Source organism: Ziziphus jujuba, chromosome 12, assembly GCF_031755915.1.
Source record: "Ziziphus jujuba cultivar Dongzao chromosome 12, ASM3175591v1".
Lineage (NCBI taxonomy): Eukaryota > Viridiplantae > Streptophyta > Magnoliopsida > Rosales > Rhamnaceae > Ziziphus > Ziziphus jujuba.
Window position 1 is genome coordinate 18,384,987 of NC_083390.1, and position 14,477 is coordinate 18,399,463.

The 14,477-nt window shown below is 32.4% G+C and overlaps 1 protein-coding gene across 1 annotated transcript; it reads left to right on the forward strand.

Moving 5' to 3' along the window:
• The first annotated feature begins 10,594 nt into the window (after positions 1-10,594).
• Positions 10,595-14,237, forward strand: LOC107429180 (brassinosteroid-related acyltransferase 1). Its single transcript, XM_048463195.2, has 3 exons — positions 10,595-11,332; positions 12,023-12,496; positions 13,395-14,237. The coding sequence occupies exons 1-3, from the start codon at positions 10,892-10,894 to the stop codon at positions 13,893-13,895; spliced, it is 1,416 nt and encodes a 471-aa protein (XP_048319152.1). The 5' UTR covers positions 10,595-10,891; the 3' UTR covers positions 13,896-14,237.
• The last annotated feature ends 240 nt before the right edge of the window (positions 14,238-14,477 follow it).

Here is a 14,477-nt window from a genome sequence, read left to right on the forward strand (position 1 = left end):
GACTGCTGTTGAGTGTGATCATCTTCAGAATCTGCCTCAGATTGTGCAGGTGTTACTTTTTCTAGTTCCTCACCTGTTTCAGGTTCTTCTACTCCTTCTGAAGTTGACATTCTCACAAAGTCTTCACTGTCTTGGTTTTCCACTTCAGGAAACAAATTTACACCTCGTGTCTCCACTTTGTTGCTCATTTCATCACCTGCATTGTTAGTATCTTTGCAAGGCATAGAGGTTTCATCAAAAATAACATCTCTGCTAATAATAACTTTAAAACCTCTACTCTCTCTATCCCAAAGCCTATAGCCTTTAACTCCCTGAGGGTAACCTAAGAAAATACATTTCAAACTTCTAGGTTCAAGTTTCCCCTCAGATTGATGTACATATGCAGCACAGCCAAAGACCCTCAGTTTGCTATAATCAGGCTTCTTTCCAAACCACATTTGTTCTGGTGTTCTAAAGTTTAAAGCTGTAGAAGGTGACAAATTCACCAAATGCATGGCTGTCATTACAGCCTCACCCCAAAACAACTTAGGTAATCCAGATGACACTAGCATGCATCTCACCTTATCAAGTAGGGTTCTATTCATTCTTTCAGCCACACCATTTTGCTGTGGTGTGAATTTTACAGTTCTATGTCTTAAAATACCATTTGATTTGCAAAAATCATCAAATTCTCGACTGCAAAACTCTAGACCATTGTCTGTTCTTAAAATTTTAACAGTTTTGCTGGTTTGATTTTCAACCAGCAATTTCCATTCTTTAAACTTAGAAAAAACTTCACTTTTAGCCTTTAACAAGTATATCCAGACTTTTCTAGAATAATCATCAATTATGGACAAGAAATACCTGTTTCCACTCTGTGTTTGCACTCTAGCAGGTCCCCACAAATCAGCATGTACATAATCTAAGACAGACTTGGCTTTATTTGAGCTCAAATTAAAACTAAGCCTATGCTGTTTACCCAAAATGCAAGTTTCACAAGACTCCAAATTACTGACTATATCCTTATAAAAAACATTCTGTTTATTCAAGTAATACAGGCCTTTTTCACTAATATGACCTAATCTCTTATGCCATAAATCAGTTTTATCAACAGTTGAACTTATAGAAGCATTACTTGAATTAACTAATGGTTTACCAAGCAAGACATATAAACCATTTTTCTTCTGACCCTTCATTACTACAAGTGATCCTTTGGTCACTTTCATGACACCATTTTCAGCTTTACAGGATAAGCCAGACTCGTCTAACATGCCTAGAGAAATTAAATTTCTCTTCAACTCAGGTACATGCCTTACTGCTGTGAGGGTCTTCACAGTACCATCTATTAACTGTAACTGCACATTACCTATACCAGTTACTGAACATGATCGATTGTTGCCTAGCAACACTTGGCCACCATCACACTTAGTATATGAGTTAAAACAACTCAGGTCAGGACACATGTGGAAAGAACAGCCAGAATCCAATACCCACTCAGTATGATTTTGACTTGTGGACACTACCAAAACTTCTGCAGATTCTACATCAGCGTAGGCCACTGCTAAATCACCAGACTCTTGACTCTTTTCTTTCTCATCCTTCTTCTTCTTGAAACAATTTTTAATGATGTGTCCCTCTCTTTTACAGTAATAGCACCTTCTACCCCTAGATCTTGATTTAGACCTAAAAGTCTCTCTTGACTTACTTCTATGGTCACTATGACCCCAACTTCGAGTAAAACTCCTACCCCTCACAGTAAGTCCTTCACTTTTAGATTCAGACTTTAATTCCAGGTCTCTAGATCGAAGGGCACTTACAACAGTATCTAAGGTCAAGGAATCTCTGCCATACTTAATGGCATTCTTTACTTCTCTATAGGTCTCAGGCAAAGAATTCAATAAGATCACAGCATGATGTTCATCATCAAAAGTAACTTTACAATTTGCAAGACTTAAGATTAAACGATTAAAAGCATCAAGATTTGTGTCCAAATCCTTAGTAGTATCCATCTTAAAGCCAAAAAATTGTTCAAGTAGAAGAATTCTATCAGGTAAAGATCTTACCAAATAAAGCTGTTCAAGCTTTTGCCACATTTGAGAAGTAGTGCTTACATCATCAACTTGCCTCAGAACACTATCGGAGAGATGCAGTATAATTGTGCTCATTGCAATTTCATCGATCTCATGCTTCTTTTCATCAGTAACATCAGCAGCATAAATTCCATCAATTGCCTTAGCCACCTTCATTTGCACCAGTACTGCCCTCATTTTCTTGCGCCACAGCAAGAAATCACCTTTGCCATTGAATACATCAATTTCCAATTTTGTAGACATTCTTGACTTCTTGAAAGATTGAGAAAACTTCACACAGATGATTCTCACAGAAAACTCACAAATCACAGAACCAAGAATCAAGAATACTCAAACCTTGCTCTGATACCACTGTTAGAAAATCAGAACAAAACAAACACAACAGGATTTATCGAGGTTCGATCAAGATGACCTACGTCCTCGTTGCTCCGGTGAGAGCTTCTGGTTTCTTATTGATTTTGCAGTAGTTACACAAACTGACACCTTTGGTATACACACAAGTTTTCACACAGAAAACATACACACCAAATCTAAAGCCCCAGAATACACCCTCTCAACAATCACTCAATCTCACTTAGAGATTATCTCACACTCAGGAATGAATACAATTAAAGAAAGGGTAAAAAGAATCTTGGAGCTCTCTCTCACGATCACAAGCTTGAAGAAAGACTATTTCTGTTATTTCTGTTTCTTCCTTCGAAAGGAAAGGGTTCTGTGCATATATATATATAACACACCAGCTTCAAAACGACGTCGTCCAACTTATACCGTTATTCTGTTACAATACGCTGGAAATGACTGCTTTGCCCTTCTTTATTTCCAAGTAAATGAAACGATGCGTTTTGCTCTTCTGAGACTTATAAACGATGCGTTTTGCTTCTTCTGAAACTCATTCAACTTGAGTCTTCTCCAAACGTTGACTTCATGCATACACCAGACCTTTGCAAGATGAATTTGTGGATTATATCTTCACACAAACTCTTAGAGAAAAAAAAAAAATCTAATTAAACTAATGTCTTGGAAATTAATTTGTTTACATTATTATCTTGATAAACTAACTTGGACCATTTGCCATTAAATTAATTAAACTATGTATGCATACCCTGCAAACTTACTATGGGCTAGAATAAACTATATATATTAAAATTAAGTTTGGATGAAACAAGTTGATAACCACAGAAGCATCTTTTTGATCTGGGTGATGGAATATGTTGAGCTGAAGCATATATAAAATATATTTATGAACACCAAATTTTCGAAGAAAGTGAACATAACATGCTTGGTAGTTGGTACAAGAGAATGAAAAGCAAGGTTTTCCTATTGATATTATATATGAAAAAAAGATGAAATTTAATTTCATTTAATTAAAGGACGTTTTAAGTAGCCAAGTTAATATAACTTCTGATTTGGTTGCGGTTGCATGTAAATGGAATAATTTGTGACCAATTATAATATCTATACCAAGTAGTTCGTTCATTTTTTTAAACAAATTAGAAAGCCCTTCTAATTGTCTTGTTCTTCATTTGTTCAAAACCACCACTATATTAACTTAATTTTCTTTTTTGGTACATCCATATTAACTTAATTATATATGTATATGCAGTTTCTTGCGCCTTCATTAGTGTTATCCTTAAATTGATTTGATTCGTGGGTTAATTATTTTACTATATGATATTTCAGTTACAGCTAACACACCATGACCAAAATATTCATGCGTTTACAATTCCCACACATGCTGACAAAACAGAAATCAATTAGGTCGCAGCCATGCTAATTTCACTAGATAGATAGATAGATTATAGTTTTCTAATAAGGGTTTTTTCTGTATGTAATCATAATTTCTATCCTATCTCTATGCCTTAAAAATTAAGTTAGAAATTGCTAAATATGTAAGAGTTTTGGTCCAACTAGCCAACATAATTGGAATATCAAATTCAAACAAAAAAACTGAGCAATTTATAGTACTGTATATAGCTAATTGGCACAGATTGATGCTGCTTTGCAGCTAAATCATAGTTGTTCTCTATCACTCTCAGTTCAATTAAGGAGAATTTGATGAAGACGAAGATGTGACCAAGCGTCTAGTTGTTCCACATGCAGTTCCCTTCTCTCATATATAGGGCAAAACAATTAAGAGGAGCCATATACGTAGTTCCCTAGCTAGGCCACCAATCCCCCCCCCCCCCCCCAAAAAAAAAAAAAAAAAAAAAAAAAAGCCAAAAAGTTTGTGGAAACCCCCAAATGTCCTGTTTTCTAACAATTGCATATGATGTTAATTAATTTCTAGTTCCATTTTTCTTATGAACTTTCATACACATACATATAGTGTGAGACTCATATCCAAAAATTTTGAATTTTAATAAAATTCAGAAATTTAATATTGACAGTTGAATTACATCATTAAGATTTATTTTGAGTTTCCATTGCCACTGCTGTAAACATAACCAAAATACACCAAATTAAAAATGGATTCCACACAGTTTCAATCTCTATTTCATTCCAGGCATGGAACCAACCTCTTTCGATATCAAAAAGAAAAACAGCTGCGGCGAGCAGAGCTCTATATGGCAGAAGAACTATTTGTGGAAAGAAGTAGAAGGACGAGGTGCCTGAGTGCGGCATATAGAACAAATAGAAACCCTTGTAAAAATAATGAGGTAGTGGTGAGCATGGTGGCCCATTGCCCTGGTTGCTAAGGCAATCACATTGACTCGTCTAGAGCTGCCTTTGCCTCCACTGCCATCTTACTGCTAGAAGTATTAACATTGAGTTTCAGCAGATTTGAGACATTGCCAAAAATTAACCTACCCCATATATTTAATATAGTTAAATACATATATTACATATAAGTGTATGTATGTACATGGATACATTTTTCATTAGAAGTGTTGTTGATGTATTTAGCGGAAAAAAAAAATTGTAGCTTAAATTGAAAAATATAGCTGTTAAATCATGTATAATAAACAAGAACGCTTTTTGTTCTTCAGTTTTAGACAAAGTGAATTTGAGTTTCAATTTTATTTATTTATTTATTTTTTTGGGTTACAACTAGCTATTATGTGGGTTATTTGAAGAAAATGTCACAACTTGTATCCAAGTATTAAGTGTTATAGATTAATGTCCTTTTTGTTTGTCTTCGAACTTTGATAGTGTTGATTCAATTTCTTATAGATACAGTCTAATAGTAAAAGTCATTATTTTATAAGTAGTCATTATTGTATAAGTAATAATTTAAGTATGGATCCACATATTAAAAAAAAAAAAAAAAAAAAAAAAGAAAAGAAAGTAAGTGTGATTCAAGAACATGGTTATGGAACTAGAGAAAGGAACGAAGTCAATTTGCAATCATTTTTAGGGTAATTATAGGCTTGAAAAAACTAACAAGAAAAATCGGGTTAAGTTCAACATATTTTGCTTCTTTCTGTCTTACTTTTTAATTTTTACAATTTTACAATTCTGTCTTACAAGTTAAAGAGAGAAGTTGAGTTCAAAACAGGGGAATTTAATAAATGTCCAAAACAGGGAACTTTAATAGATACATTAAATTCTGACCCCAAAGCCCAGCTAGTCCATATTAGTTCATACTATTTGTCCTTCTCAATCTTTCAATAATACCTTTGTGGATGGTAACATTAAAATTTTACCAATTCCATTTTTCATTTTCATAATATAAACCTCCCCTGAATTGATCTAAGATTTAAATTGAAACAATCTTTCTAAATGCAAAAGAACAATATGGTTAGAGTTAAAAGTTTCACATAATAGATAACAAATAACATTTTCAATTTGGTTCCTATAAATTTTACTTTTGACTTTTATTTACTTCTTAAAGTTAAATTGTTTCAATTAAGTCCTGAATTTTTTTTTTCTTATTAGTTTTCATTATGTTCTTTTTCTGTTTCCCAAATTTTGTCTGACACGAACTTATTTTTCTAGCCGAAGGTTAATTAATAATTAATTGCAATTTTGTGCTTAAAATGAAAAACTATCACAAAACCTAAAACCTATCTTTACCACAAACACATTGTTTGTGGTTGGTTTAGTAAGACAACAACGCAATACTTACATATGTATATAAACTAAAATTTCGACCTCTCAATGTGCTTAAAATAAGAAGTTATTATATTTATATTATTTAAATGAATATTCTGACACTATAACACTCTAAAGCAAAAAATGAACAAAAACACATATTTAGTGTAGAGAACCTGGATTTAAATTTCTAAATATCTTTCATTTTTTCTTTTTTTTTAAATTACAAACATCTGAAAGCAATATATAATAACTTGAATTGACCATTAGTTGACGAAGTAATTAAACTATAGAAGGAAATTATAACAATAATGTAGTACAATCTCTCCTAATCATGGCATTAATTCTCTACTCATTTTCTTTTTCAACTTGGGTTGGAAAACTAGGGACTGCTTTTTACCATGCATAATCCCCCATATTCTTGGAAGCTTCAGTAATTTTTACATCTCTGGTATAACTTTTTTATGCGTATTAATTCAAAATTCACGAGTTGGGTCACTAATACTCACATTTTCTTAGATATATATGTCTTAATTAATCTTTGAAATTGTTCTGTCCCACATTGCTTGGAACAATGAAGTTTATATGAACTTCTTCTATGATCAACTTGCAGTCAGCTTCATTTGTTTATTTTTGCCAATTAAATTTAATTTAATTTAGTACGCGTATGTATATATATATATATATGTATATCAAAGAAAATAATTGATGTAATCACATGCAAAATGATATTGAAAAGTGGAGATACTTGTATTAAATCACTATTATTTTCAAAAGTTAAGCAATTAGGAATTGAGTTCAATATAGCTCAACATTCCTTATAAATATTTTGATCATTACAAATGTTAATATTTATGGGTGGTAGTATGACTTGAATTTAAATTATTAATACCATTTCCAAAAGTTCAAACTGTTTAAAATGGTTTTAATATGTATATCTAGTTATGAACAATAGATTGATGAAAAAGTATATAAGGTGTAATGCCTAAGGGCAACAAACAAACAGTTCTTTTGGCCTTGCATTAACAAATGTGATTATATTTGATTATTGCAATCGTTGTCGGGGCCTAGTTAACTTATCCTAAAGAGTCTTTGAATCCATGCCTGATCATTATAGCAGGAAGAATTTGTATTGACTTTCATCAAGAGCATTAATCATCCTTTTATCTTTAGTCAAGGATGTCGTTTTATTTTAATGCTCTAAAATAAACAGTATACTTGCTATTAATTATATACGTAAAGTATAAACCCAATATTTTTTATATGAACAAATTTGAAAATGTATATACACTTTTGTCTTTTTTCCCTCTAACGGTGGGCTATTGAGGGAGATGGGCACGCAACATTTTCCCTTCAACATATATGGCAAAGTATTTGTCAATTTTTTATTTTTTTTATTTTTTAATATATATATATATATATATATATATCAAATCATAAACTATAGTCCTAACCTTCTATAACTTTTTATTGTTTATACACTATCAAATATATGGATAAAAGGAGAAAATTATTACAAATGATCAAGAAAAAATAACCAAGATAATTTGTGAACGTATATTAACTTATGGAAGACTCCTTTGATATACATCATCAGCCTTGTGGCTGGAATATACAAAAAATAGCATAGCTTGGCTTTAGGTGCTATGGAAGACTCCTTTGATATCTTGACACGAGTGTGCCACATAGGATAACCCATCGTGTCTAACGTCAATCTACATGGCATACACAGTGTCAGCTGTGTTGCAAATAGGATGAGTCCTAACAAGGCCTGTCATATTTGGTTGTTTTATACGACTCGTATTTGGCATGCCTTTTTTTACGACGTCCAATAACATAATGGGCTTGAATCTGTCGTAAAATGTCTTGTATGATACGGGCTTTGTTGGTATATGGGTCATTTTTTTTTTTGTATATATAAAGCAAAAAAGATAGAAACAAACATGACCAGTGACATAAATTGTTGGTATATGGGTTATTTTTCATGTATAAATGGAGCAAAAAAGATAGACACAAACATAATTTTGGCCCTAGCTAGCTAGTCTTTTTTTTTCTCAGTCTGTTGGACCCAATAAAAATGACTAATAATCATGTATAAATCTGACGTCCTCGCCTCGGGCGAGGTTAAGCCTATAATATTCACTTTTAGATTCCATATGTATATATATATATATATTTTTTTTTTATTAAAAAAAAAAAATAAGAGTGTAGAAATTGGTATATTCTTACAATCTATATTTATAATTATGCATTTATAAGTAGAGTTTTGAAACAATACAATAATTGAATTTAAATCATTGTCTTTTTTATTAGGATCAAATTCCTTATCAACCTATCTGTTAACATCTATGTTTAGAGTTTAATGTAGATAAAAAGAAATATTGATCACTTTAGTTAGCTATATACATGGCAATCGTTGCTATGACTAATTTCCTACACTTGTAAACTAAATCTTAGATTAATTTAGTTTTTGGGTATCAATAAGTACAATCCAAAATTTAGCCAGAAATTGGAGGGAGGGAAAGGGTGCAAACTTATTGTGTACAATTATAGGTATGCTCTTTCTTCATTTTTCTTGGCTCTATTAGATCTTTTAGAAGAATGATGTTGGAATTAATCTGGGTAGATATCTGATATTGATCGTCCTTTATCTGTATATGCGAAACAGGATAACCGGCCAAACCTGTGTATCTGCTTAATGACGTACTCTCTACTCTTAAATTAGAACCATACTCTTTCGCGTGCAAAAGCAATAATTAATTAATTCATAAGAAACTTAGCTTTCGTTAATCATTAAATTAATGCCTATACTTCTATGTTATAGCTAGTCTTGAAAGTTTCTAAGGATTGAATAAAGAAGAGCAAAACTTGGTTTAAAGTAAAGTAAATAGAGAGGTGGAATCTTATGTGTACAACAAGGATATAAATATATATATATATATATATCCTACCGTCCACCACTAAATAACACTAAAAAAATTAAAATAAAGAGAGAAATCCATGGAATTCTTGATATCTTTTTATGTATTTTGCCAAACTAAAGGCAGAAACAGCAAAAAGACAATATACGGATAGAGAGACCAAGTGCATGTTTTCAGCTAAACTTGTCAGCCATGGGAACCACAAATACCTTCATGCACTTAAAAGTTTCGAACTGGTGGGGCAGTGGATGCCCAGCAAGTGGGTGAAATTACGATAAGATCCTTGGAGTATATGATTATCGTTACGTATATTCTATTGCTATATATGAGGTACTTTAGAGGGATGGGGAACATTTTAACTTTGGTCGCTATTATTTTGCCCTTAATTTAATAGCATTATGTGCCTTCAACTTTTCATTTTTTCAATAATAGTATAAGAGAAAAGTGACCGTAGACTAGTATACAAATGCAACTCAAGTTTGCAAATTATTACTATTTAACACCATTAAGGGACTTGAACATTGAATACATGATTTCGGATGTTTAGAAAAAGCACAACCAATTCTTATCAACCATCCAAAATTAGGTCCAGAATGACTCATTGTATAATTATAAGTTCAAATGTTGAAATTAATAATCAATTACCTTTATAGCTTTTGGTTTTGGGATTTGGCTCAATCCAAGTTAATAAACCTGATCTTTGTGTGTGTTTGTGTACACATGTGTTACATATGTTAAAACAAAGTCAAAAAATTTATATTAATTTAGGTACGCACAAGTTGTGTGTGCGACCAAATAATTTGATGTTGAAACTAGGGCAATCAATTTCCTCAAAAATTGCAACAAACGGAAGGGAGGGTCCAAAATAAGCCTACTCAATGCGCATGTATCATTGTCTTCACCTAGAGAAATCCCTTATGGACCTCCATCTATGGTACCAATTTGTTGAGGCGATGCAACCATTTCTCTTAAAAAATTGCAACTAACAAGAGGGGCACTTTCAATTTCTATCACAACTAGAATCAGACCCAAAGGTATACTCATCCATTTAGATACATATCACCTCTTCAAATTAAATCTCTCTCTCTCTCTCTCTCTCTCTCTATAATAATAGCTTCTTACCTTGCCTTTACGTTTGATATTGCATCCGCATCAAAATTATTGGATTTAAATGATGATTAACGGAATTAGTATACACTCTTAAGGAAAAATCCAAAAGTAGTATATAGACCATTTAACCTTAAGTAATCAGCAGCAACTTGATCATGATCCATCAATCACTAGACATGATTACCGACAGCCATTAAAGAAATTAAGAAAAAAAGCAAACATTTGCATAGCTTGGAGCCTTGTAATAAAACAAATTGCTTCATAAAACAACAAAATCAACCCTATTAGTAGCCTTTGTCTCAACAAAAAAAAAATTTATATATATATATATATACTTATATATGTCTTGTTTAGTAGCTAACTTGCATAATCATCATCCACATTTAACATAAAGCTTAAATTCATATAAAAGTGCTTGTCTTTGTTCTAGTACTCTCCAAATAGTGGTTTACATACAACTGACAACGTTTACACACATCTTTCTTAATTAATTTGCAATTTGGTACTGGATTTTTACATAATAATATAATATTTACTCAATTCTTCTTTTTTATGTATGCCACTTTTCTCATCCCACTATACACATCTGTCCAGTACTATTCAAATAATTCCCTACCCAGAATCCATGAATTGGAAGTTTATTTAAATCTAGGGTTTTCTTGCTTTGAATGATAGAGCTTGAGGCAGCTTTCCATAATTTCCTTAAAACCTTCCATTAAACATTTTCCCCATATCCATTATCTATCTGTAAAAAGCCATATGGAATTAAAGGTCTTCTTGAAGGAAACAGTATGTCTCAGACCAAGTGAACAATCTAAAAAACAAACAATTGAACTTTCTGGTCTGGACAGAATGTCTCCTGCTATGTTCTACACTGTATTTTTTTATAAATCCAATAATTTAGAAACTAAATCTTCATTTTCTAAAGCAGAAGATATTGTTGTTGAAAGAGCCAAAAGAGCTCTACAAAAGGTCCTGGTTTCATGGTATCCAGCTGCAGGAAGATTTAGAATCAAAGAAGAGACAGGGAAGCTTGAGATTCTCTGCAATGATGAGGGTGTCACTTTAGTAACCGCAGAGACGCCTGCTAAGCTCGAAGAGCTTGGCGAACTTCGCAATTACAAACCGTGCTATGAAAAGCTTGTTCCTCAGCTTCCTGTTGCTGAAAATATTTCTGATAATCCACTCATTGTTGTGCAGGTTATATATATATATATATATGTATATGTATATGTATATATGTCATGAATGGTAGAAACCTAGGCTACAATTTTTTCTAGGATTTTTTATTGCTCTGATTTTCTCATATTTATCAGTTTCTTGATATGGCATATGCATTATTACCCACAGAACATGAATAATTAATATATATGAAGTATTAAAAATTTTCACATGATTTTGTTGTGCAGTACAAATAGCCAATCTCTTTAACGTAGAGAGGTTTTGTGTAATCAGTGCATCTTGATTTTAACCAAATTCGAATATCTAAATGTGAAAAACCGCTAAATGAAGTGTATATGTTTTGGTATATAAAACCCTAACCCTAGATTAATTATTTTTCACTTGTGGATTATTTGCTTATCTTTTGATTACTTTTGGGCTCAATCAACTTGTATCTATTGATTATCTACACAGTAATAACTGGATTTTAGTCCTATTACAACACCTAATTAATAGGGTCAAATTTCTTTACTTGAAGATTAATGAAGTTAATAATTAAAGACAATCATTTCCTAAACAAGAAACCCAAAACCGTGCATTAATTTGTGTCTATCTCTGCAACTTGCACCATATATATATATATATATATATATGAATGTTTGGCGAAGAAGAAAAAGTAGAGAGGCAAAGGGTCTTCACTTTTGGTATATATTTCATTTGTGCATGCAGATTACAAAATTTGGTTGTGGAGGGATTTCAATCGGCTTAGGAGGTAGCCATGCGCTGTTTGACGGAGTTGGTGCCTTCAACTTTCTCACATCTTGGGCTCATATCTCAAGTGGCAAAGAGGAAAGTGATCTTCTTCTTCCAAATCATTCTCGTGAGGCGCTTTTAAACGCTATCGGTGCTTCTCCCAATTCAAGTCCTGGTTGTGGTAGTTCTTCTATTTCGATTTATGAGCAAGCACATATTGTTACCATTCAGGATCTTTATGGCATCCCCATGCAAGCCATGGCATCAGACGACAAGTGCTGGGAATCTGCACTTGCAAGGTTTGGCCAAATTGATAATCAAGCCGGGCTTCAACTTGTGACACTTTGTATGAAGAAGGAAACTGTGGAGACATGGAAACGACTTGCAGTTCAAAGAGGGATGCTCTCCAAGTGCTCTACGTTTGATGTTCTATGTGCACATGTCTGGAAGGTATTTCACTATACCACAATTCATCAAATCTATATGTATATATAGATGTATATACATACATGCATACATATATCGAAGGGTTTCCTATCTTGGATGTTTGAACAAATTTTTTTGTCAATAAGTTGCCTATTATCATTTCTCTATTAGTTACCGGTGATATGATCACCATGGATAACAAAAGTTTATCCAGATCTTGAATAAGAAAATTTATATATGTATACAGTATATATAGAAATCATGCGGGTTATAGTATAGGATTTGCATGTAATCAGTAACCTAGTATATATTGGATGATATCCTCCCATATGTGAGAGAGGCTTGTTCCGTAGCCTTTTTTTTTTTTTTTTTTTTTTTTTTTGGGTTTCCCTCTAGATTTATATATAGCTAATGATTAATATGATATTTATTTTTTACTATATTAATTACTTAAAAATATTTGTGAAATTAATTTTGTGTCCAGAAAAAGATGCATATCTAATTTTTTAGAATAAGTGAATATAAAAATTAAGAGTAAAATACGATTGAAATTCATTGACCTTGAATTTTATTATGGTCTTTATTTTTTAATTTTCCAGTTCTTAAATTTTATATGTGAAAAAATAAAGACATCGAAAAAAAAAAAAAAACTACTTGATGCAAAAGAAAAATAACAATAATATAGTGTACAATAAAATTAAACACAACTAACAAACAAATAAATTCCCACTCTACTAGGGAGCTAGCATAACTAATTTTAACAACAATAACTAAATTCAATTTAAGGTTAACAATTACTTAAGGTAGCAGCTGCCAAACTGTTCAAATTATATAGAAGACTGTAAAAAGTTCTGGTTAATACCTTAAACACTAAGCAAACCTGGAAGATATAAAGGGTTAAATATTTTCTGTTGTTTTCCAGGCAAGAGTGAAGGCACTTTCCCTGCATCCAAACACAAACATATGTCTACAATTCCCCGTAGATTCTCGAAGCAAGCTTCAACCTCCACTTGGAAAAAACTTCACTGGCAATGCATTTGTCCTCGCCTCGGTCTCGTGTCAAGCAAGAAATGTAATAGAAGAGCCTCTTCACTTCACCATTCAAAGAATTCAAGCAGCAAAAGAGTTGATCACCGATGAATACGTCAAACTGTATGCCAAGGCACTCGAGTCCTCGGACAAGTTCTTCCCCTCCATGAGAGAGCTTACCATCATAACCGACTGGTTGAAGTTTCCCCTCGATGCTTTGGATTTCGGATGGGGAAAAGTTTCGAGTTTGGCTATCTTGACAACACCTGTTCCTGAAGCTGCTTTTCTGATGCTGAACCTTGATGAATCCGGAGGTTTCTCGGTGAGGATTGGGATTGGTGATCTTCATGTTCGTGATTTTACCGCCAACTTCACCAACTTTAACTATCCATAAAATCACCTCTTTTTATATTAAAAGTGATCTTCTGATAATTATCTCTATGTTTATCGTAAAAAACATGGTGATATGGTCAATAAATTTTATATGCTATAGCGTGTATAATGTGTGGTGTCATTATGCGAGGAACTATATTAAGTATGTGTGCATGGGCTTGTTTGAGAATATTGAAGATGTGTTAGTGTAATTGTGAAGATAATATTTAATATTTGTGTGCATGGCATGTGATTATAAATGTGTAGGTGGAAGAATGAATGTCAAGCATTTCTAGTCCTGCCCATCTATTTGCAGTGACTATATCTGTGACAGTCAACTAAATTGAATCATAAAGTGTGTATGGTGAGCTATTTCTTTAGTATTTTGAACTTGTTGCTAATTATATATGTTTTTAAAGAGTAACAGTTTTTAAGATAATGTGACCATATTTTATTACTGTTCTAATGAAAATGGAGCTATAAAAAATAAGATAGAAAATTTTTCATCCTAAATATATTGACAATTAAATTGAGGGCTTAGAAATAAGGACATGGTACTTTATTAAAGAAAGTATAATCTAAATCGGTGAACTATCTAATGAGA